At 40.5% G+C, this 24,922-nt stretch overlaps 2 protein-coding genes across 3 annotated transcripts; one reads left to right on the top strand and one right to left on the bottom strand.

The window, feature by feature from the left end:
• Positions 1 to 5,060: 5,060 nt before the first annotated feature.
• LOC308111758 (LIM and SH3 domain protein 1-like) lies at positions 5,061 to 16,242 on the top strand. Of its 2 annotated transcripts, XM_080466774.1 has the most exons (8): positions 5,061 to 5,276; positions 6,132 to 6,226; positions 7,473 to 7,557; positions 10,592 to 10,699; positions 11,567 to 11,674; positions 12,864 to 12,933; positions 13,032 to 13,111; positions 15,236 to 16,242. In XM_080466774.1, exons 1-8 carry the CDS (start codon positions 5,076 to 5,078, stop codon positions 15,407 to 15,409), a joined length of 921 nt encoding a protein of 306 aa, XP_080322900.1. In that variant the 5' UTR covers positions 5,061 to 5,075; the 3' UTR covers positions 15,410 to 16,242. The 2 variants fall into 2 exon arrangements, with proteins under 2 accessions (XP_080322900.1, XP_080322901.1); XM_080466775.1 differs by lacking the exon at positions 10,592 to 10,699 and having other exon boundaries at positions 5,064 to 5,276.
• Positions 16,068 to 24,246, bottom strand: LOC308111749 (kelch domain-containing protein 1-like). Its single transcript, XM_080466761.1, has 13 exons — positions 23,765 to 24,246; positions 22,737 to 22,807; positions 22,344 to 22,464; positions 20,677 to 20,789; positions 20,440 to 20,527; positions 19,349 to 19,447; positions 19,181 to 19,255; positions 18,567 to 18,625; positions 18,354 to 18,466; positions 18,122 to 18,194; positions 17,350 to 17,434; positions 16,891 to 16,970; positions 16,068 to 16,424 (listed from the first exon to the last, which is right to left on the bottom strand). Exons 1-13 carry the CDS (start codon positions 23,864 to 23,866, stop codon positions 16,289 to 16,291), a joined length of 1,215 nt encoding a protein of 404 aa, XP_080322887.1. The 5' UTR covers positions 23,867 to 24,246; the 3' UTR covers positions 16,068 to 16,288.
• Positions 24,247 to 24,922: the final 676 nt, after the last annotated feature.

Consider the following 24,922-nt stretch of genomic DNA (forward strand, 5'->3'; position numbering starts at 1 on the left):
ACTGTTCCCACAGCAAAGCCTACTGGTCAGATGCGTCCCTCACCACCTCAGGAACTGGTTTGAGTGAAAGTGCTTTGGTTCCTGTTCACTGTTGTTATGTACAGTGGCCCACAAGGGCCAACAGCACAACACACCAGCAAAAGCTTTTCTTGTTGTGTTGTGGCGTTTGCTGGTGCGTTGGGCTGTTGGCCCTTCTGGGCCACTATACTTATAGGATTACCCAATAGGCATGTTAATGTCAGGTCTGAATGGGCCCATCTGACCGTTCCCCAGCTTCTTCTTACATAAATAGCATTTACATGTTTGAAATAAAATAAAGAAATTAAAACCACAGTTACTTTTTCAAAACCATTTACAACAGCTGTGAATTAACTGTTGAAATAAAAAAAAAAATAAACTATAACTATGCTCAAAACGGGTGACTACAGTTTGCATCGACCACACCAAATGACATCTTTAAATATTGTTTGATAAGAAACATGAAATAAATGTCACAAGCTTTTGGCTGGTCGGCGCAATTTACTCATGACGCTGCGCAAATAATCAAGCCTTTATTTGAACACGTCGATGGATCTTTGCGCAAATAACAGATCCATTATAAGCCAAATTCAACATTTCATAACACTTTCACATCACCGATTGTTGTTTTTGTAGCATTATGTGATTATTAAACTAACTTAGAATGGTAAGATCGCACCTGGAGCAAATGCAATTAATATGGAAACTCACCCGTTTTCTGCAGGGAAAAAACGATATAAACCAGCAGGAAACCAATCCGTCTTAATGCAGCACATAAATCAAGTTTAACTCAAAGTTTCGGTGAGGATTTGACCGGATATTTTCAAATTATTTGATCAGTTTCCATCGGATTCCCTGCAGTGTGACGATGGTGCTGATGCGCCCTCTGCTGGCCACAAACGAAACTACGTGCAGCTATTTATAATGACGTTCCCAGTGGAATGAACTTTCACATTTTCTAACAAAATCATGCTATATTTTAAAGGAATCTACCAGAAAAGGGCAGAAAGCATATATTTCCACGATATCTCAGAATGTATGTGCAAACAGTGTAAGAAAACACTCAGCCATGTGGCAGCAAGCTCACTGTATCCACCAGAAAACATCAAGAACAAACTATTTTCTCCTCATGTTTCTGTCTACCCCCCCCCCCCCCCCCCCCCCATTCATCTTTAAACCTTCTCCCAGTGTTGTGTTGAAGCAGTGATTGTGGCGTACTGTACAGGTGAGGGTATTTATAGACACCTGGCACACCTTAGACACACCCAACACCAAACCACTGATTGCCTGCTGGAAAAGTTTTAGGTTCTATTTTATTTTCATTTTCAGAATTTTCGCTTGTATTGCACAAACATTCCTCATCGTCTTAAAGCCCGAAACAATCCGATAGACATTAACCCTGTTAGTTGCAGCCTGTCAAATCAACAAGCAATAACCTCAGTGTCACCTTTGACCAAGAATCATACGTTCAAACACACATTTGCATGTAAGGAAGATCTCCAGGATCTTCATTCTGACCGGAAAAACAGGGACTGGACAACTGTAACTCCTCATTTTATTGATCTATGTTAAATCTCTCCAGGGTTTGGCCTGGCATTAGAGCCTCGAGTTTAATTTCGACTGAAGAAAAAAGGTGATCAAGCGTTTTCTATTGTTCAACTTTGGAATTATTTACCTGTAGAAACCTTCTAAATCACTACTAGAGACCCATCTTAGGGACCTTCTGCCATTTATTTAAGTGTTTTCTTTGCTCATTTATCTATGTTGTCCCGAGTTCACCTTAACTGTACTTTTATGCCATACTTTGTTTCATGTCTACATGTATTGTTTTTGTTGTTGTCTTCATTTAGGAGGTCCACAATAAGGATTGACATCCAAACTGATCTGGAGTTTTATAGCCGATAAGTTTCTTCTCTACTTCATACCTACATTTGTTTACAGGATATATCTGCATTGGTTTATCATTTTGATGCTCATATACATACAAAGTGATTCAAATGTTCCCGAATCAAACATGAACTAGAAGGTTTGCATTTCCAGAAGAATACATGTTTTCATATTCATTTTGTGATTTATTCGGAAATGGTTAAAGGGGGGAGGACTGTATGTGTAATATTTGGCTTATGTGATTAAGGCAAGTAACTTTAGGGATAGATGTAGTAATGTCTTTTTTTAAATGCTGTACTGTCTGTTTGGTAATGTGATATGTTTCCTCATGTGTTATGCCATATATGTATTGTAATGTGTTTGTTTTTTTTTGTTTTTTTTTTATTGTGTGGTATGTTTTACATGTATTATAGTACCTTTGCATACTTGTGTTTGGTGGTATGGTTTTACCCCATGGGACTGCAGATGGAAATGAGCTCTGAGCTAAATCTGTCATATTTACATAACTGGGTGTCTGTTCATCAAAATTCACTGTCTCGTTACAATAAAGGGAATAAATTAATTAATGAAATGAACAAGCTGCACCTTTTGATATCTGAACAGTTCAAATCGGTTAAAGGTTGCCTTCAGCAGTCACACAATCACTTTTCCACTTTCCCATCTTTTTTGCATATCTCGGCTCACTCCTCCTCCTGCAGTTTCGTTACCATTTGAAGTATCAAAACATGCACGACTCTCCAGTTCTATTCTAGCCTTTATATATCATTTTCACTCGGGACAACATGCATAATGCAGAGTATATGAAAAAAAATGTCTGTATTTTCACAAAATCAAACAATTCACTCTGCGTCACAACTAAGTACTCGATACTTTAACGTTTAAAGCTTATTATGGCACTACTTCACTGGTCTGGTCCACTCAAGATAAAAACAGACTGTTTGTGGCCTCTAAAACGAGCTTGACTCTCCTGCTCTCGGTATATATATATATATATATATATATATATATATATATACTTGTATAACACTACTGGGAAAGTATTCGTTACTCAAGCAGAAGTATAGATATTGGGGTTTAATCCAACTGGGTGCTTGTCATTTGCTCAGTGCATTACTACAAGTGGGTATGTTGGAAACTTCTAAAAGTATGCAGATTTCCTGTGCTTGCATACGTCTGGACGGGACAATCCTGTTGGACCTTAAGTTTGACGAAACATTCTTTGTTTCTGTTATATTTCCTTTTGAATAAAATGTCTCCCGTGTGCAGTTGCGTGATGCATGTTTTTACTTACTCACCCTGACCGCACAGCTTTGTTCGTTCGATGGCAACAAGGTGGAAGCGTCATGGCAGCGTCACTGACATCGCAACTCGACCCTCTGTGTTGTATGGAGGATTTGAATTCTTGAAACGTGAACTCAAATGGTCTCAACTGGAATTGAATCTATTGGTTCGAGTGTGTATTACGATGAAATGTATTACGACGAAAAAAAACTAACAAACCCTGGAAGAAGAAAGAATCTAATAACATTATTTGAACAAGATTTATTTACAAAACGATGTGGTCTGGATCCTCTCTCTCACTGGCTTGAAATGACCAGTGGAGGTGGAGCCGAAGTTGTAACCTGCTTGGTTTATGTTAATGAGAAGTTTGATGTACAAAGTGTGGTGAAAAGCAACAGGAGCTGAAATACACAGCAGCATTAAAACAAATTAATAACAAAGTTATCTTAACACTCCTAAATTGCAACAGCAATAAAAAAAAATACATCTCATGTATATTTGAGCAAAAATCAGGGAGAAAACTGTAAGAACTAAGATTTAAAAAAAACAGGGAAACTTTGAATATTGAATGAAGCAAACTAAAGTTGCTGAGTGGGCATGATTTTCCGAAGCTATTTGATTTCACATGAAATGAGTCCAGCAGTATTTCCCACAAATGATCCGGGTTATTGTCCAAAAGGAGACTCTGAGCTGTTGTGTGCTGTGTGTATACATACTGTACATTTATGTGGACTTAATGCATAAACACACAAGGTGCGTGTAGACATAAATTCCTTTACTTTCATTCGTGTTGTACTTGTTCTTTTACCTTAACCTGCTATCTTGTGAATGGTCGTGATGGTAATTGTCCTGGGGTGGGGTCAAAAGTTAATCCAATCTTATTCAAATACAATGTAACTGTTACTATATGATGACCATGTATCTGTATATTTTCATATTTATTCAGATCTCATTTTCAAGATGTATTTGCTGAATTGAGCCATTTTATCTCTAACAAATAACATAATAAATATAAATGACACCTCTAGAGGGCAGTATTGCGCCATTTGCTGAAAGGTTGTATGTTCACATACAGAATTGGATCTTGGGGGTAAGCACGTATCAAAAACACTTATTTGTGTGTTGTTGTACTTTATTGGTGTCACATAGATATTTTAAAAGAAAAAAAACAAATATTCCCTAAAAAGAGGGGGCACCCGGATTTGAACCGGGGACCTCTTGATCTGCAGTCAAATGCTCTACCACTGAGCTATACCCCCGATGCATCTATATCATGGAGTATTGCATATTAATTCTAAAATCATACCGACCATATACGTATACATACACATAGTATTTCTTTCAGAGAGATGTGTATGTTTTCATATCGTTTTAATATTGATCATTATGTTTCATTTTGCGAGTTAAAGCTCCTTTTTGCTGTATTTTCCTGACGTGCGATGCTGTCTTCAGGTGCAGCTCAGAAATACGGCTCTCTGTATTTTTTTAATATATCAAAACAATACCTCAGTTTCTTTGACAAAGCTGCTTTTGTACTCAACGTGGAATGTTTTTAAATTGTGAATAATATATATATATGAAAAATATATATGTACTCCCTAATTTGGTAGCATTTAATCTTAGTTACTGATATTCTTTTGTGTACCGATAAGAAAAAGCAATGAAGTTGATCAAATTGCTACTCAATAACTGTTTAAGGCATTATAATGACTTATATATATATATATATATATATATATATATATACATGTCTTTCAATCCCCTCACCCTTGGAACCAGTTATTATTCATACAACCAGATACGTTTGTAATAAACGTAGGTCCGTGAAGGCAGCACGACGCTGCGCCTGACTCCTCCTCACTTCGAGCTTTCTCTACAAATTAATTCTCATGTGTGCAGGAAAACTGGAGGACTGTCCGAGTCCCAGATTCCCACTGATACTTCTTCATAAAAAGCCCTTTTTACTGGACTTTTTCCACTTTTTTTTTTTATTTTACAGTTGTAGGAGTACCAGGGCCACCATGAATCCGCCCTGTGGGAGATGCAATAAGCCAGTGTACCCAACAGAAAAAATCAACTGCCTTGATAAGGTAAGTTATTGAAAATAACTTAACACTTTACCGGAAACAAATGAAGTGAATATAAGAATGGAAGCTTTTCCTGCATTGTTTTCACCTTTAGTGTTGCAGAGTTCTACAAATCAACAAGTATAACAGGCTTAAAGACCTATGATGGATGCAATGTGTGTTTATAAATTCATATACTGCACTAAATAGTTTTTAATCTACGAATGCTGTAGTTTGATCTGATGTTTAAAAGTCTAACAAACGAAAAATATATTCGATGCAATAGTTGTAGACCAAAATATACAAAGGGAGTGAAGAGCTGAAATGCCACATCCTGAACAAACACGCAGTGGTGGCTAAAAAAGACAGACCACATGAACACTGTGCTTGTTCACAGAGACTTTAATACAACCACACACAGTCAGAGCATCTTCACGATAGCTGGGATTTTAGATAATTTTTCTACTCTAAATGCATCATAGCTGATTGAATATAATGTTCTTCATTGCACATAATAAGCTATCAGAGGAAGTTGGAGTCTTTCCTCAGCTTTAAATCTGCACCTAAACGTACTGTACATAGACATATATGGTCACTGAACATTTCCTTTTGCGTCCTTCTCAGCCGACAACACACAGCAGCAGCTGGTTTCTTGAAGCTTCATCAGATAAATAAGTCCATGTGATGTTTACGTTGTTTCTAGTACTGTAACGCTGCATGAATACTTTGATTTCTTTGAGGAAATCTGCATAAAACACTTTCTACTTTTAAACATGTGCACCATTTGAATTCCCTGCAATTTCTTCTTTCCTTTTAGTGGTTGGAAATACATTTTCCTGTGCATGACAATGGTGACCGATTGTGGGTTTTTCTTTGCAGTACTGGCACAAAGGTTGTTTCAGCTGTGAGGTGTGCAAGATGGCCCTGAGCATGTCGAACTACAAAGGCTTCGAGAAGAAACCGTACTGCACCATGTGAGTGTTCACAGCTCAGAAACAACCGGAAAAGGTTTACAGTTATAGGTCCACACTGTGGTTCACTCCTCGTTTGATTTTGGTCGACTCAAAAGCAGAGGTGGAAACTTTTTATACTTCAGCACAACTTTGGATCGTTTTCTACAACGTTGAGACGACTTAATAACAACGTTTGATAGGAAAAAAGTAGTTTATGATTCAAAAGTGTGCTAAAAGTTGAACCACCTCTGTCATTGATAGTGGTGAAGCTGTTGAGACATTATTTTGCACTTAAATAAATACAACCTTAGAAATGTACTTAAATAAATAAATACAGTTTTAGAAATGTACTTATTTGTTTACTTTGAGCCAAGTATTATTAACAAAGTCCTTTTCCAAGTACATGTACTTTTACTCCGGAGTATTTTTGGCGGTCAGAAGTCATTTCCTCGCAGACCAAACTCGTCACGCCATGAGCAGACGTCAGTGTTTGATTCGATTGAGACACACAGATCAGCGGAGCAGCGATGAGTGAAAAATGTGGAAAAGGGAAATGTGAGCAGACAGACTGAAGCCATGTGACGATGCTCCTGCGTGCAGCTTCGAACGAGTTTCTCTGTAATCAACAGAGTATTTTTTATTGTATTCTTTATTTATTTATGCTTTATTTAATAGTTATTGTCTAGCTGAACATCTTTCATTTTGCGTTAGTCCTCTAAATTCTTAGGTGTTTTTTTTTTTTTCAAAATATATTGATATTTTCATCACATATAATCTGCGCCACAACAAAGAAAAGAAAATCTTTAAGTATAAATTCAAAGGTTATTATGGCACTTTTTTTACTGAACCGGGCCACTCAAGATGAAAGTGGACTGTATGTGACATCTAAAATAAAATGTGTTTGACACCCCTTCTCTAAGATTAAAAAAAATAATAATAATAATAATAATGTGTTTTTTTTTAACTTACTCTATAGTGATAAGCAATACAAGAATTTTTTAACCATAGCTCAAATTAAACACCTAAATGCTTAAATAAGCGTATTGCTTCATAAAAAGCTCAGTTAAACTGTCTTTGACCATGTGTCTCATTCAATCAGGTGTGTTGGTTTGACCTTAAATCATACAGAATGGCTAAAAGTGGTTGTTAAATGATTTTTCCACTTTTTTTACACCATAACTTAGATATTACTGACATAGATTAAATGTTTTAGTGAATGCATCAAGTTTTAGTTTTTGAATTCCTTTCCTTCTTTCCACGCCGACAGGCACTACCCCAAATCCTCTTTCACCATTGTAACGGACACTCCAGAGAACCTGCGCCTCAAACAGCAGACCATGCTCAACAGCCAGGTGAGAGCCGCTGAGCTCAGGTCTCACACCTCCTAATCTCATTATGTAATCATGGCTCCGCTTGGCTCCTTCACCCCGCCCGGCTCGCAGCTCACAGCAACTGCATTTGTAATGAAATCAAATGAAGGCTTTGACAAACTCGCAGCACAAAACCGTAAAGGCCAGAGACTCATGTAAACGGCATTATAGATGGAACGAGAACAAGGAAACATAGGATCTAACCTTACCAATGAGCGTGGAGCTGGAGGGTAGACGATGTTGTAGGTCAGGGGTGTCCGCGAGAGACACCGAGAATTTTTTTTAAATTTTGTGACAGTAGCGGACCAAACACGACACTGAGACCTTGTTTACTTGACGCTCTTTCAAGTTTAAGTTTTTGTTTTGGAAAAGTTTTGCGTTTGCATGCCATATTTTGAAAACAACGTCCACAGAATAAATGCTGAAAACGATGTAGTTAACATGTTGGGCCACTAGTGGGTGCTGTTTTTTTGGGTTTTTTTGTAATGAAACCACACCCACATGCAACAGAACAATCCGCTATCAACATTAACATCGGGAGAACGCGGACATCCTAGTGAACAGACGACCAAGTTGCATTGTTATTACGGTGACTGTCAAAATAAAACTACCAAGTCCAGGAATATAAGAACGGGGAGTCATGACACGACGGATGAAAATTTTGTTCTTATTGTCCATCTACTGAGCATGTGCAGAAGGATTATTTACTATGGCCGTGGTGAGCATGTGCAGTAGCTGTGCTTCGGCTGTCGACACGGAGACCGGATGTTTTCATAAAGTTGTGTTTTCAGTTTACATTTAAAAGGTTATTATGACACAATATTACTCCGATGAAATGAACTGAAACGAGTTAACGCCCCCTGCTGTAGGGCTGTGGTCCGTATAGACAGTAGAGAGATGAGTTGTGTAGTGAGCTGGATGAAGAGGAGCAGGGCGTCCCTCAGGAAGAGAAAGTCGTACATGACACATCACAGGTTAGAAAACGTCCTCCTCCGTTCATCCTCTCGTGTGCTACCACCTCAACTCGTCCTCCCTCCCGCCCTTCACCATCTTTAAACTGTAATCTAATCACAGCGTCCGTGCCGGCAGTTTAACCCCATCAAAGGGATAAGTCCTCCAAGTCACGCAAAATTAAAGAGATTCCCTCTCACTTCAAACTTGACCTGAGGGATTTTCCTGCCAGTCGATGTTTGGAGGCAAAGCTGGGCATTTCTTCTCCAAAAGGTAGAAATAAAAGTCATTCGCCCTTTTAAGGCCGCATTTCTTGACGACTTACCATCACATGTGAATGTGCAGTAAAATCTTTAAATATGCCCGAAGAGGTAAATGTGCTTACGTTGCATCACCGGGTGGATATTTTACAAAATCTCAGGAAATCGAACTTTTTGCATGTTTCCAGACATTAACAGCTTCATAGGAAACTGGAAACAGACTTTTAGCTGCATACAGTGTCTGATAAGCAGAGGAGGAATGCTTTATGGCTGCAGTTTTGAAGTGACCCGTATCTGGAGGACGAAGGCCCCGTTAACACAACGTTTCAAGTGAAAACGCATCGTTTTTACGTTTTCGTTCCAGAAACATTTTGCGGCTACACGGCAACATTTTGAAAGCGATGTAGCTCGCATGCGAGTTGGCACTGTTGGTTTTTGTAATAAAATGACACAAACCAGAGAACAATATGCTATAAACATTGACAATGGGAGTACATGGACATTCATTACAAAAGCAATCAACAGCACCCGCTAGTGGTCAAACATGACAACTACATAATTTTCAGTGTTTTCACTTGAAACGTTCTGTAAACAAGGCCTGAAATGCAGTCATGTTTTTTTTTTTAAATATTAAAATATTAAGTGACCAAATGGTCACAATGATCTTGTTTTTGTTGTTCACTCATTTCGTTCTGAACTAAAGAAAAGTTCATACAGAAAACAATTAATATTTTAAGTTGTGTATTGCTCCAGTGTATTGCCGTGTTTTAATTTTCTACATAAATTAGTAACAAACTGGGTTTTTTTTATGAATTTCCCACCAAGCTGTTTCAAAACTATTGTCTTATCGTGCTGCTGTCTAACGGCTCTGTAGCTCCGACTAGTGGCATGCAGCAGTATGGCCGCTCAGTCGACTTTTACATGCACAAAATGTTTGCTGGACTTAGAGGAGACATCGTATTTACACCAGACAACCTGGTGCATAGACCAAATGTTTTAGTATTAAGGTTTAACTAATGAAATAGTATCTGAGACAGTCTTATAGCCTCATTGCATTGTTCCAACAACTGATTAAAGTGCACAAAATGGCCTAAATAGGGTCCAATTTTGGCAAAAACTACTTCCACAAGTCTTGTAACATACCTACACTATTAAGCTACATGACCGTTCAGATAAAACTGTCATCAAATTCACACCAAAAGCCATTTCCTCCCCTCTCTCTCTCTCTCTCTCTTCTCTCACGGCTCTTTCCTCCAGTCTCATCCAAACGACCCACTTCATTGTTTATAACCATAAAAGTCTCGGCAGCTGCGCTCGCTCACTGGAGCAGCATGTTCCTCATAGCAACAACATGAGTCAGTGTGTGTGTGTGTGTGTGTGTGTGTGTGTGTGTGTGTGTGTGTGTGTGTGTGTGTGTGTGTGTGTGTGTGTGTGTGTGTGTGTGTGTGTGTGTGTGTGTGTGTGTGTGTGTGTGTGTGTGTGTGTGTGTGTGTGTGTGTGTGTGTGTGTGTGTGTGTGTGTGTCTCAGATTTACTTTCACCTAAACATTTTGTCATTGTTCAGGATCGCAAGTGTCTCCCCGAGTCCTTAAGCCTGCAAATCATTTTGACTAACATTCTGATTGAGCACAGAACGAGTATGTTTGTGTGTATTTTCAATTCAGACTCTGCAAAAACACACGTGGCCGTGTCGAGTGGCCGTGGTCCTTCTAAAGATCACAACCCAGTTTGGGTTGAGAAGTTGATAATGATAATAATAATAAGAAGGCTGAGTTTCCTGAACGCTGATGAATGACGGATTTCCAGGCGCTCTATAAGGAGGACTTTGAAAAGAGCAAGGGGAAAGGTTTCAGCGTGGTGGCCGACACTCCCGAGATGCAGAGAGTGAAGAAGACACAAGACCAGATCAGTCACGTATGTCTGGTCAACATCCCAGAGCTTCCAAACCCTCTAATAACACCGATTGTCAACGTCATTCATCCATTTAACAGTTTTCCTCCTCATTAGAGACTTTGTAGAAGTTTTAGATTAGTGACAAAAAGTCTGCATGTCTGCATGAGTTTTGTTTGTTCTTCTCCGCCTGGTTTTGAATCGAATGCTGCGTTCGGTTCCCGTTGGACTTTTCTGTTTCGACTGAGCATCAAAGCTGCAAAAGGAGGCCTGAAAATACAGTAAAAGGTCAAATTGACTCTGGAAATTCTTATTTCTCTGAATTATTTCTCAATTAAAATCAATTTTTTGTACTAAAATTAATTAAATTAAATAAATTATTTTAAAAAATGTGATCGGTGTTACCAACAAGCACTGGATGCAGCTTTGTCTCATTTCTCTGTTCTTAAAGTAATGCATGACTTATACAAAATGAAGTGCAACTGTGATGTTCTACTCATGATGAGCAACAGATGAGAAGATTGATGCCTCTCCAGAGTATCCGAGATCTAATCAGCTTTGCTCATGAAGAGCAAAAGAAACTATTTGTCATCTAAAGGTTGGAGAACCACTGCAGCTTAACATTATTACATTTACTCCGCCATATAATATGACAGCAAATGTAGTTCACTGCCTCAGACACAAATATTAATTTGTGGTCACAATTGAAAGTTTTATTTCAGGTGTCATGTCTGGGGTTCTGTATTTTTTCTGCTTTTGAAGCACAAAAACAGTATGTGGTTTAATCTCGAGAAACAACGTTAAAGAAAAGGAAACATTAAAGAGTGGCATCAATCTGAACATCTCAAACTCCGCCGATGTTAACAAACTAAACCTGGCTTATGTACGCAGGCGCTTTACAAAGAGGATTTCGAGAAGAACAAGGGGAAAGGCTTCAGCGTGGTGGTCGACACCCCCGAGATGGCCAGACTGAAGAAGACACAAGACCAGATCAGCAACGTAAGTGGAGACCAGCCGAAGCAGACACGACATGTGTCTCGGATATGCTGGCTTACAGAAGAGAACGCATCCGTTCTCATTTCACAGTTTGTTTCTCTTGTGCAGCTAAAACACGACGTGGACAGGATCCCTGCCGACAGTGGATATTTTAGCAGAATAGTTCTCAGGGGGGTTGCAGGTTGTGTTCCAGGCTCAGAAGCTGGGAAGTAAGCAGAGAGAGGATCGAGCTCCAGACAGCGGCAGAGGATGTCAGAGGAACATTTCAGGCATTTCTCTGTGTCCGCTGAGGACCGGCTGCCCTATATGGTCAAAGTCTCTCAGCTGTGGACACACACACACACATACCACACTGAAACACACACACACACTGTTCTCTCATGAGAGCACCGGCTGCAGAAAGGAATGACTGATGATAAGCTGCATGTCAGAAGGGCAAAATAAGATTTTTTTATTTTATTTTTTTTCAAAAACTTTTGTTTTTTTTGTTATCTTTCTGCTTGTTTCCTTTTCCTTAAAACGGTTTCCCACACGGTCCTCTTTGTAGTCGCTCCTCCTGAGGTTTGTTGAGGACACACACTCTTTTGCCTCCCTGCGTGAGATCGTACAGGCTTTTGGTTTTCTGTTCCCGCTGCTGAACTCTGTGTGTTGCACAATCATGCATCAAAACTAACTAAACAGTCTCTTCGTTTAGTGTTTATTTGGACAATGTTTGGGGCTTTTTTTGACCGTCAGTGATTATCTCATAAAATGTGACAGAAGCATCTGTTATTAAATATTATATATAGTTTATAAAAAACTTCCACAAGTCATATTGTAGCATTTAATACACTTTGATGTTGTTTTGTGCAGTTCTAAAGAGCTTGTATCTGTACCCATAAAGGGAGCTTAAGATCTACAGGATATCTCAACTAGATTGGTTCTTTATCAACTGTATAACAATTTCCTCCTGACAAAATACCCTTTCTATTTTCATTTAAAAAAAAAAAAGAAGCTAATAAATGTTTTGGTTTGTTTTAAAGTAGATTCTGGCTCTCTTGCCCTGAAGCTGCTCCTCCCGCAGCTCAGATCTCCTCTTTACCCCCTCAGCGCCTCCTAAAATGGTGAACTTATTTCTCACAGATGGGGGATTTGTTTAGGTGAAAAGTTAAATGTGAGAGTACAGTGCCCTCTTGTGTGTGTGTGTGTGCAGATAAAGTACCATGAAGAGTTTGAGAAGAGCAAGGTCCGAAGTGACGCGCCGCCTCCTGAAAACAGACAAGGTGAAACGCTTTCTTACCACTCCCTTGTTGTAGATCACTTTAAACTTGTGCATTAACTTTGTGTGTGTGTGTGCGCGTGTGTGTGTGTGTGTGTGTAGACTATGAAGGGCAGCCACCCAACCCTGAGAGACCCAGTCAACCATTCCGGCCTGGTCCGGCAGCACCACCTACTGGAGGGGTGAGGGTATTAATGTGTGTGTGTATCAGATGAACAGTTTGTGGTCCTAAACTAAAGTCTGGATGACGAGTGAGGATCATGTCAGTAAGGAGAGAACAGCCAGAGTCATATCAAACTATTGAATTTTCTACTTGTATAGCTTCCCTTATAGATGTGGACATTTTATTATCTTTTTTTAATACATTTAGTCAGTTTGGATGCACCTTTTCCTCATTATTTTTTCTTTATTTGGGGCAGTGGTAGCCTAGAGTTTAGAGACGCACGCCTGAGATCTAGAGTTTGCAGGTTTGAATCCCACAGCCGACAGGTCACCACTGTGGCTCCGTGAGCAAGACCCTTGACCCCCATCAGCTCCCCGGAGCGCTGTAATGTGGCTGTGCCGCTGCATCCTAGAAACACGATCGGAAAAAAGGGATTGCCCCAAAAAGATTAATATAGTATGATTAGTATAGTTAGTTTCTTGACCAGTTACATTGTAGATTCTAACTAACAATAACTATGATTGAAAACACATTTTTAGTTTCTGCCCCCCAAGTAGTCTGATGGTGAGATTCTGCATTTAAATTTCCTTCAAATAGGCACCAGCTACCATATGTTTTGTTGGACAATCAAGAGACTATTCTGTAATATAAGCAATTATAGCAACCAAAAAATGGTGAAATAACTCAAAACATGTTTTATTTCTCAAAGTAGCCACAGTTTGCATTTTGGACAGAGCCATGGCCTTCTCACAATGAGGCACCGCAGCTTGGGTCATTACATGGACATTAGTACAAGGGTTATGCAATACATTATCACATTTAATAAATATCACACCATTATTCTGTGCCTACCTTATTAGGAGAAACAGCTCAAAATGCTCACAAACAGGATAAAATCTCCTCTTTCTTGCTGCTTCTATGACAAGCAGGTGGTCAGTTATAAACAATAGTTTTGCACAATAAATCCACACAATGGGAGCGAGGGGAGAGCCATCCATTCCGTTTCAAATCACGCGCTAAGCTGAGGACGCTTCCGGTTACTGTCACATGACGCGGCCGGTTCTTTACGCTTTGGACGTCGTCACCTACATCATTCAACTCTTCAGAAAAAAGTCCTGAATTTACATGGAAGGAAATAAAATGAGCTCACAGGTTTCTTTTGAAAACCGACTCCGAGACGCCGAGACTCAGGCCTTGATGGTCAAAGAACTGCAAGGAAACCACTACTAAAGAAAAGCAACAAGCAGAAGACATTTGTTCGGGTCAAGGAGTGGACATTAGACAAGTGGAAACTTGTTGCTTTGAACTGATAAATCCTGCAGTGGCTTGTCATCCCATCAAGTGTGTGATTTCTTGGATCCATCATTGACTCAACAGGACAATGACCCCAAACACACCTCCAGGCTGTGTGAGGGCTATTTGACCAAGGAGGAGAGTGGTGGAGTGCTGCACCAGATGAACTGGCCTCCACAGCCACCTCACCTAAACCCAGTCCAGGTGTTTGGGATGAGACGGACAGCAGAGTGAAAGTGAAAGAGCCAACAAGTGCTCAGCATCTCTAGGGGCTCCTTCAAGGCCGCTGGAAAACCATTTCAGGGGACGACTTCATGAAGCTCATTGAGAGAATGCGAAGCAGTAGTAAAAACAGAAGCGGGGCTACTTTGAAATATAAAACGTTTTCAGTTATTTCACAATTTTTCATTTACTACATAAATCCGTATGTGTTCATTCATTGTTTTGAGGACTTCAGTGAGAATCTAATGCAACTAATCAGGAAAAAATACATTGAACGAGAAGGTGAGTCCAAGCTTTTGACTTGTAGTGTACACGCACGCACGTAAACCTATTGTAATTTATGAAATATTTTATCAAACTATACAGAAAAATCTACGTATATACACACACACGCACACAAAAGATAAATATCTCTGAAAAGGTGTAGAAAGAAGTTCAACTTATTTAATTCTCGGCTTTGATTAATCACGTTGAAAACGAAAAGAGCCATCGGACGAAAGCCTGCAGACATCAATCCTTCGTCTCCACCACTTTATCTTACTTTCTGCAAATTGTGTGTGCTGGAACCACTACGCCACTGTGTGGCCAATCGTCTATACAATAGTAAAATGTTGGTGTGTTTGTTCAGAAGCGTTACCAGGCCATGTACAGCTACGTGGCAGCAGAGCCGGACGAGGTTTCCCTCCAGGAAGGCGACCCGATCTCAGACGTGGAGCCGATCGACGACGGCTGGGTGTTTGGATGCAACCAGCGCACGGGCCAGCGGGGCATGCTCCCCGCCAATTATATCCGGTCTGTGTGAGACGAGGTACGGAGACGCGATCGACGCCCGCCATCGGACCTCTCAGCATTTTGGAAATGAAAATTTTGCCGTTTTAAAAAGCACTTCTGCTCGACTCTGCTTTGCTTTAATCTCATTTTACATAAAAGTCACAGAAATTCACACAAACATGAAACTGATTGAAAGTAAATATTTCACATGTAATTTGCTTTTTATGTTTCTCAGGTAACGTTTTTCTTTTTATGTATGTGGTTTTCAGCAGTAATCATGCACAGCTGCAACTTTGACCTGATAAAAGATCAGAAATCAAATAAAGCTTCATTTTTCCCTAAATAACTGTTTGTGAACCTCAAAAATGTAGGACACAAAATACTTTTCAATTGGAATATAGGAACTCAGTATTGGGGTGAGCCCCAAAGAGGATAGGCATCAACTGTTGGAATCTCATATCAATAAATGGATTGATATATCGACACTCGAGTCAGTGGTTTACCTGAACACGCGATGAAACCAAGTTCCCCGTCCTCACCAGAGTGGACTTTAAATTGGTTAAAGTGCTTCTACCGGTAAGTTTCTTAAAGAAAGAAAGAAAAAAAAAACACAATAAGAAATCATTTCAATCTCAATGGTTAAAAAAAAAAAAAACAGAAATTCCCTCATGGAATAAAACCACATGGAGCTGCAAATGCCATCACCTTTATTCAAAAACAATCAGTAAATACAGTAAAATCCAACGAATGAAAACTGGCCGTTTAAAATAAGACAAACTTCACTTACAAAGTCTAAAACAAGAAAACGTCAGCAAGTTGTTTTTTTTAATTTTAAAGTCATGAGCTCAAATCCCAGAGTTTGTTACTTCTAAAAAAAAAAAAAAAAAAAAAAAAAGATTAAAAAAAATCTTCAAGCTTTAAGAACAGGCTTTGTGGTGGAGAAAAAGGCTTGTCTCTTGTCAACTCTGCTGCGTAGCTTCGACGGCAGAGAGTCCAGCAGATGTCCGAACAGCTGCTGGTGTTCGCCAATGAAATCTTCACACAGTCTGGAGAAGAAAAAGGGATGTCAAACATGAATCCAGCAACACAGTTTAATCTGGCTGCAGGCTTCGGTGAAAAAAATCAAAAAAAATCAAAAGGTGACATTCAATTTCTCAATGGGTGGACAGCAGCATTCCCAGTGAAATCTAAGGATTTCACTTAAATTTAAGATTTAACGTCACAATGCAGCAGCAGATGGCAACAATGCTTAAAGATTAAACCATTTGTTCTGGTTTTCTGCAGTTATAAAAGGGTTAATCTGACCAATATGTACACATACTAAAACAAGTGAAAGCTCATTAGAATAAGCCTTCGTCCTGGGCTGTAATCTGTTGCAGGGAGAGTATAAATAGCCTCAGGTGTTTACAGGCATGTTGTGCACTTGGTTGGAACGGCTTATTCATGAGTGACTGGAGTCAACAAGGCGGCATTGTGCCGGCGCGGCCATAAATAGACGGTAGCAGTGTGTACCTGGAGAGGGAGTAAGGCTGCGTCTGGAAGATGACGATGTCGCTGCAGTGATGTTGTGACGGAGCTCTCAGAACAACCACCTGTCCACAACAGACACGTGAGAGGATCACACAGAAAACACAGGTTATAAATCGACAAACCCGGGGGTCCCATGAGCCACCAGGTGTGATCGCTGTTTCGTCGGAGTAACAGCAATGAAATGATAATAAAGCACTAAAATAAAAGAATTAATTGTTATTCTGGGTTACTAGGGCAGTGGTGACATGAAGGTTGGAGAAACAAGCTGGAAATCAGAGGTTTGCTCCATCGAATGCTTGGCCAGAGGGTCTCACTCATTAGTCGTGTTCACTTATTCACCCACACATAAATGGTAACGGCTGCCATGCAAGGTGCTCGTGACAGTCCGACACGTGGGCCGGGCGCGACCTGGGACTGAACGCACCGACTCAGAAACCGTACCGTGTCCATGATGACGCAGAGGTTGCTGGATCCTCCGAAGACCACGACGTCACTGTCCTGTCCAAGACACGCTGTGTGACAAACCCTGAAGGAGGAAAAAAATATAAAAAGAAAACGCCTCTAGAGATGTTTATTTATTTAATCTGTGATATAGCATCTTACACAGGGGTTTCGAAAGAGGCTGCAATACGGCCCACAAACCAAGAAAATTGTAAAAAAAATTTACAAAGAATGTGACAGAGACATTTTATATCATTAAAGTTGGCATTATAAATAGTAATTGCTCAGATTTGGGGGGAAAAAAATTAACTAAAATTTAACGGTTATTAAGGCACTATTTTACCGGTCCGGCCTCTGAACTAAAACAACAAGTGACTCATGTTCCAAGCTATAAATTCGTATTTTCTCTCTTCAAACCCACAGTAATAGAAGCCATGTTTTTTTTGTTTGTTTTTTTAAATACCCCCGGTTTTAAGAGCCTAAAATACATTTTGTTGCCAGCAGGAGTGTTCCTACACCTTATGAGGGCCACAGGCAACAAACACAAAGGCCCCCACAAATCAACACCTTCAGGATGATTCAAACATTTTTAATAAAGTTTATTTTCAAGATGGAAAGAAATATAAGCCAGATTTAGTAAATATGAAACAGCACAGACTTCTTCACCCTTTGAGGTTCTACAGCACAGAAACATCAAGCAGGAGTAAATGATGCAGCTTCTCTGATGTCAAGGCTAAACTCGAGTACGAAATGAGAAACGAAGTACCGGTACCTTGCCTTGTCTTTGTGTCGATGCTTCACCTCGGTCCACTCGTTCGTTCTTGTGTCAAACTTCCAGGCGTCTTCTGCAAGACGCATGTCAATCAAAATATAGAAACTTTGACCAATGTGGAGATAAATTATGTTGTGTTTTTTTCCTCTTCTGACAGATTACAGATTTTTCTTGTCTTCTCAGTGTGGCGGCCATTGTTTCAGACCAGAGAGTTTAACCGCCCTAAACTTACTGAGGGTGCTTCCATCTACGCCCAGACCACCGAAGACGAAGAGCGTGTGGTCTGATACCGACGTCATGGTGTGCATGGAGCGCCCCAGAGGTGCAAAGGAAGGGGGCATAATGCTAATGAAAACAGCACAGAGCAACTTCTTTTAGAGAACGTTTAAAATATACATCTAACAAAGTCACAACTACTGGAAAACAAAAAGAAAAGGTACTTTACAATTCAGTCCAGGTCCACGTTTCCAGGTCTAAGCAGAACAAGTCCAACTCCGTTGTTTCCTGCAAACAGGCTCGTTTTTTTCCCAATAGGAAAGGGACTTTCAAAACATGCATCAAAAAGTGTTGTCGGAGTAACCTGCAGCCCCCTACACCAGTGGTATCACATTCTGCACTAATGTGCACTTTCTGAACGTCCCGCGGCTCCGACGTCAATCTCAGCTCCACAGAAATCCAGAACATGACACTCGCTTCAGGCAAAGACGTGCAGAATTGTAACTTTCTAGGACCCGGGTTTTGACATTTCTGCATTACCAGAAGTTGAATGTTGGAAAATGTTCAACATCTTTGAATGAGAGCGAGTGGAGCCAGGTAGAAAAGCAGCACCGATATGAACGACACCGAATTCACTCTGGGAGGTTAAAAGGTCAGTCAGAACTCAGAAAAACCACTTTTCTTAAACAGGATCTGACCTTGTGATGAGACCGTGCTTCTATCCACAACAGGAAAAGGAAACAGGAAAAGGCTTTCCCCAAACTGTTACTACAAACTCGGACCCACGGCTTTCTGGAGCGTGAAGGTTTTCTCAGAGGACAGCAGTGCGGCGTGTGAACTCACCACGCCACCGGAGAGATAACCTTTGTTCCCCAGCAGCGCGCTGGCATGGCAGCCTCTGGCTGAGGGAGCGGAGCCCTGGACAAAACAACATAACAGAATTAAAAAAACAAACAAAAACAATGATCCATCACAGCACAGAAATTTAATACTGCATCACTACACACTCACTTGAGTCTCCGGTTTGCTCCACGTGGCAGAAGGAATGTCGAACACAACAACCTCACTGTTCCATCCCCAGCACCGGAACAAAGTGTCTCCGATGGTGGACTAGAAGGGTAAAAAAAAAAAAAGATATGTCAGTCATTTACAACTAATCTGATGATCATTTTGAAAACCATGTGTGCAATTTTGCTTTTAGTGTGAATAATTAAATACACAGAAACATCCAGAATTCATGAGAGGAGGAGAAACGGGCGCACAAAACATGAGGGAAAAACAAAACAAAACCGGGGTATCAAAGATGTGGCTCAGATCAGGCAGAGTAAAGGAAAAGCTCAAACATAAAGCATTAAAGTCACATAAGGCCAGTGAGCTTGAGAAAAAGGCTTTGTCAAATGTTTTTAAATCTGTATTTAGAGATCATTAGAGTATTATTTTACCAGTTCAGTCCCACTGAGAACAAATTATGCTGTATGTAGACCCTGGGTGATTAAAAAAAAAAAAGTCAAATTAATGCCTCGTTTACCAACGTCTCAAGTGAAAACGCATGTTTTTTGAGTTTTCATTTCAGAAAAGAGTCGTGTTTACACAGCAACATTTTGAAAATGATGCCCGTTTACTTTAAAAACAGCATAAACGCTAAAAACAATGTTGCTTTCATGTTGGGCCACTAGTGACTCTTGCACACACACATACAGCAGACAACAAAACTCTATAAACTCAACTAAACATCAACAACGTTCGTACACAAACATTCTCGTGGACAAACAAACAAGTTGGATTGTTATTACGGTGACTGTCAACTATAAAACTACCAAGTCCCAGGAGAATCTGGACTGGGGACTCATGGCACTCTGGAGGAAAACGTTGTTGTTTTTGTCCGTCTAGTGAGCATGTGCAGAAGAAGTGTTTACAGAATACAGCACCATGTCACCGTTTCCACCGTCCACACAAAGACTGGAGCCCGAGCGTTTCCAGAAAGTTGCGTTTTCCCCGCTTACGCGACGACGAAGCGTTTTGAAAAGATTGCATTTAAAGTGGCGCCAAGCACCGGGTTTTGTAAACAAACGCTGATCGATCCGAATCCAGACATTATTTACCCAGGACATCTCGTCCACGATGAAGCTCGACCAGGAGTTGCGAACATCCCCCATGGTTTTACACCCGTATCCGCCGAAGAAGATTAATCTGGAGCAAAAGGGCAAAAATACTTTCTTTAGGAATCAGTTCACAAATCGATATTTAAGAAAAACCTGAAGAATCAGCATCGTCTCATTGAAGGATCTTGTGGCCTTAGGATTGTTCTTCTCTATCAGATTGGCCTGAACAGGACTGACCGGTTCTTGTGCGCCCAGCAGGAGTGTTTGTTGCGTGGGGACGGCGTCGTTCCTTTGGTGTCGTTCACTTTCCTCCATGAGCAAGGCTCCTGTGAGAGGTCAATGCTGAACATCTAATACAGAAAAAGGTTCAAAGTCAACAAACCCAAAGCGGCACCACCTTTTACCACCAGTCAAACTCGAACGCCTCGGTTAAGGTCAGTTGTTGTGCCGTTAGATTATTTGACGACTTTATCACCCTGCATCTGTTTCAAACTGCTACGAGAGCCGATCATCAGAGCGGATAATATCCAGAGTCTACAATGTCTGGTATGAGCAGGGCGTGATGTGTGGGCAGAGGAGGAGGAAATGTTCCCAACTAACGGTGTGTTACTTTTCCAACATATTTCTCCACAAAAAAAAAAATAATAAATCAATTGTAAGAAAGCAAGTAGATATTAGAAAAGACAAGATAAGATATTCCTTTATTTGTTGAACAATGAGGAAATTTACATAGACTAAAGAACAAAAACAAATCCAAACCTAGTCGAGAAACGGGTTCAAACCTAGTCTAAGATCAGATCAGATCAGATATCCCTTTGTTCGTCCCACTATGGGGAATGTGTATGGTTACGGAAGCAAGTGGACAGTAAATGTAAGGAATAAAATATGAAGCTGAAGTCAACATCCAGCGATGTGACGTCAGTTATCAGCACATCTAAAAAGGACCTGGTAAATCCGTTTCCCTGCTTCAGCACAGCTCATTGTGATAGTGAGAAATTATGTCTAAAATCAATAACTGCATTAGCAGCAGCTTGCAATACTTTGCACTTTCATTGGAGATACCGCCTTGATTTCCCGGTGTAACTCTGCAAAGCAACACAGAGAAGACACGTAAAAGTGCACAATCTGTAACATGCAACATATTTTGAAGCAGGTGAAAGTTCAATGTAAACCGCAGACAAACAGCTGATTGTTTCTTTCCTCAGTCGTCAAACAGACACTCACAGCTGTCCCACAGCCTTGCAAAAGAAAATCAAGTTGAAGCAAGTTCTACATGTCAGATTACATTTCATGTCTGGTAGCTGGAAGGAATAAGAAACCCGAGTACCTCCTGCAAGCCACCAAGACACTGAAGGGGTTTCACACAATCCATCCAATCATTTCGTCTCAAAACTTTAGATTGGCGTGGACAACGTTTCACGTTGTCCACGCCAATCGAGGGCCGACAATTTTTTCTCAATAAGGATTATATTTTAACAAAAAGCTCTTAGTTTATTTTAATGAATGATTGTTGCTCTGCATCATGTTTTCTTTCCCAGCCTTGGTCTGGAAATCATGATTACCGTTATGGATTTTTCTAAATTTCAAGTTCAGATAATAAAACCTTTTTTTTTTTATTTCCCCCCCCCCACTGTGAAACTCTAATGTTGTGAGGTGACAAGATGCTAGACCCAACCAATAATGTAATATGGGCCAATAATGTTAAAGATGTGACTATTTTAGATGGAATTAATCCAATAATCAGTCATTTTCTTTTGATTCAGGTTGAGCAGAGTTAAAGGGCCACGTAAATAAAAAAAGAAAAACATTTCTCCTGCTGCTTTGTGCAGCTTTTCATACCTGCATCACAGTGGCTTATCTCTCAGGATCAATACTGTAAAATCTACAAACATACATCATCTCACCTGATTTGTATATCCGTCTGGTTCCAACCAGCCTCCGAATATGTAAAGTGTGCCATCGACATGGGCACTGCTACACATGGTTAAGTTTGAGGGGACGTCTCCTGTGGCCTGCAGTTTGTCCCTGACACAGAGATACACGGCAGATTAACAAGATAATCAAGCTTATTTATACAATGTGATTTATATGAACACAACAAGAAGAGAGAAAACAGCAGCAGCAAAGAACGGCGTTCAACAAAACGTGAGGGGAACATTTTAAATATCTTGAATTGTCACTTTTGGGAATGGGCAGTTTGAATAATAAGGCTTGCTTTAAGCGTACATCCGCTGCTTTTCGTGTCAAGGTGACCCAGTGTTATTTCAGCTGATAAACAAGACTTTTCTCCGTCTCACCATGTCCCGCTGTCCAAATCACACAGCCAGATCTCATCGCTGGGCAGGATGACATCTTCTCCACCCACCATCTGCAGGAAGACACACAAAAACCTTTCAAATAAAAAAAACTATTTTTTTTTCTTTTTAATGTGACAGACACCGAAACGATCCTGTGAGCAGGTTAAACTGTGTGCATAGCAACAATCTGAACACGCACAGATGTTTTGTTAAAACATGTCACTGCAGTGAGAGTTCATAGGAGGAGCCTTGAGCTGGGTTGTTTTTGATCTTCACACACTTGTCAGAGTTTGCAACAAGGTGAGCCGATCGTGGCATCGCAGACAGCCCCGCAAAGCAAGATTCAATACATTGTAGACATTAAGATGTCAACAGGAGGGCTTGGTCTCGTTTTAATTGCAATTTATTAAACAAAAAAAAACATGTTTTGCTTTCCCTGGAATTATCAGCTCCAGTTCAGAAAATTACTGTTGCACTTGTTCTTTGATACAACGTGTTTTTGCAGCACCACTTATAAGAAAACAAAAAACAATGGCGAAAAAATTTATCATTAATTAAGCTTTAGTTCAAAATCATAACAGATTGTATATAAAGACTGGTGGTTGGTCCTCTAATTGAAGAAGTCTGAGACAACATTTTTTTTTTTTTTTTTTTTAAATCTTCCGTATGCACAATTTTATATTACCAAACAGGTAGTTCATGAGATATGTGTGTGTGTGGTGGCTAAATAATAACAAATCCACAAAACCTGATTATCTGGATCTTGAAGTAAAGAACACTTTTCTGTCGTGACGTTGCCCCACACACACACACACACACACACACACACACACACACACACACACACACACACACACACACACACACACACACACACACACACACACACACACACACACACACACACACACACACACACACACACACACACACACACACACACACACACACACACACACACACACACACACACACACACACACACACACACACACACACACACACACACACACACGGTGTGTACTCACCCGGTATCCCCCCCACACGTACAGCGCGTTGCGGTGTATGAACGCCCGGTGGCTGCTCCTCTCCAGCGGACTCACTGGCGTGTCTTTCCGGGCATCTTCCATCCCGGAGCGGCGGGGCTGCAACACCGTCAGCCTGTTGGGAGCAGCAACTGAGAGGACTGTAAAAGAAGGAGGTGAAGTGGGTAGAGGAGGAGGAAGAGGAGGGGGAGGAGGAGAGCTGAGCCGCGGAGGAACACGAACACCTGACCGGCTGGAGGAGGAAACACGTCTGCGGAGGGAGACACTTTGATGAACGTGTTTTTCAGGCTCGCGCGTTTGTCCTCTTGATTTACTCCTCCTCCCATCAATACGATCCCTTTAAACAGGTTCACCTCCTCAGCGGATCACACACATCCGAGCCAAACAACAACTTTTATTCACTTTGACCGAAGGTTATTATTATTATGCCTAATCGCACGCATCTGAACCGCTCCTCTGTATCCCTCCGCCTCGCAGGTGCTTCAAATGTAGTTGATGACTTAAAAAACAGCTAACAGGTTAAAGAACCAGTAACAACTGAAACTTTATTAATTAGCTGCAGATAAAACAGAAACATGAGCGGACATGAATGTCGACATGATCAATAGCAGGTGACATTACCATAATATAGCCAAATTGATAAAGTGTGCTTGCGTTGCTAGGCAACAGTCATATAGCGTCGGTGCTATTTGTGATGGCGGAAGCGGAACTGTAGTACATAAACACACACACACACACACACACAAACACACACACACACACACACACACACACACACACACACACACATATATATATACACACACACACACACACAATAAATAAGAAAAGATGATTGTTATAATGGATAAAGTTACTGAAGAAAGTAGTTGTGAGATAACCAAGTCACTCTGTCATTCGAGATTATCATTGTGTTTGTCTTCTTGGTAGAGTCACATGTTAGTTTTGTCCAAAATCTGCATTGGATATGCATGAAAGACAATATCTATTTCCACCTCTTGTCTAATCTGATCTTTCGTCCTCTTCGGGGTGAACATCCTGTTTGATCACACCCAATGCTGCCATCACAGGAATGTGGCCATGTGACTTTGGGAAGACTATCTTCCTGTTTCTTTCATTTTCCGCTTCCTCCTCTTAATT

This window comes from Lipophrys pholis (genome assembly GCF_963383615.2).
Source record: "Lipophrys pholis genome assembly, chromosome: 1".
Lineage (NCBI taxonomy): Eukaryota > Metazoa > Chordata > Actinopteri > Blenniiformes > Blenniidae > Lipophrys > Lipophrys pholis.

Coding starts and splice junctions, on each gene's coding strand:
- LOC308111758 (XM_080466774.1), top strand. CDS start 5,076: ATGTGTGCAGGAAAACTGGAGGACTGTCCGAGTCCCAGATTCCCACTG. Junction 6,227..7,472: donor AAGAAACCGTACTGCACCAT/GTGAGTGTTCAC, acceptor CCACGCCGACAG/GCACTACCCCAAATCCTCTT. Junction 10,700..11,566: donor CACAAGACCAGATCAGTCAC/GTATGTCTGGTC, acceptor TTATGTACGCAG/GCGCTTTACAAAGAGGATTT.
- LOC308111749 (XM_080466761.1), bottom strand. CDS start 23,866: ATGGAAGATGCCCGGAAAGACACGCCAGTGAGTCCGCTGGAGAGGAGC. Junction 22,808..23,764: donor ACGTGTGGGGGGGATACCGG/GTGAGTACACAC, acceptor GTCTTCCTGCAG/ATGGTGGGTGGAGAAGATGT. Junction 20,790..22,343: donor CAGACGGATATACAAATCAG/GTGAGATGATGT, acceptor TTTCTGTATTAG/ATGTTCAGCATTGACCTCTC.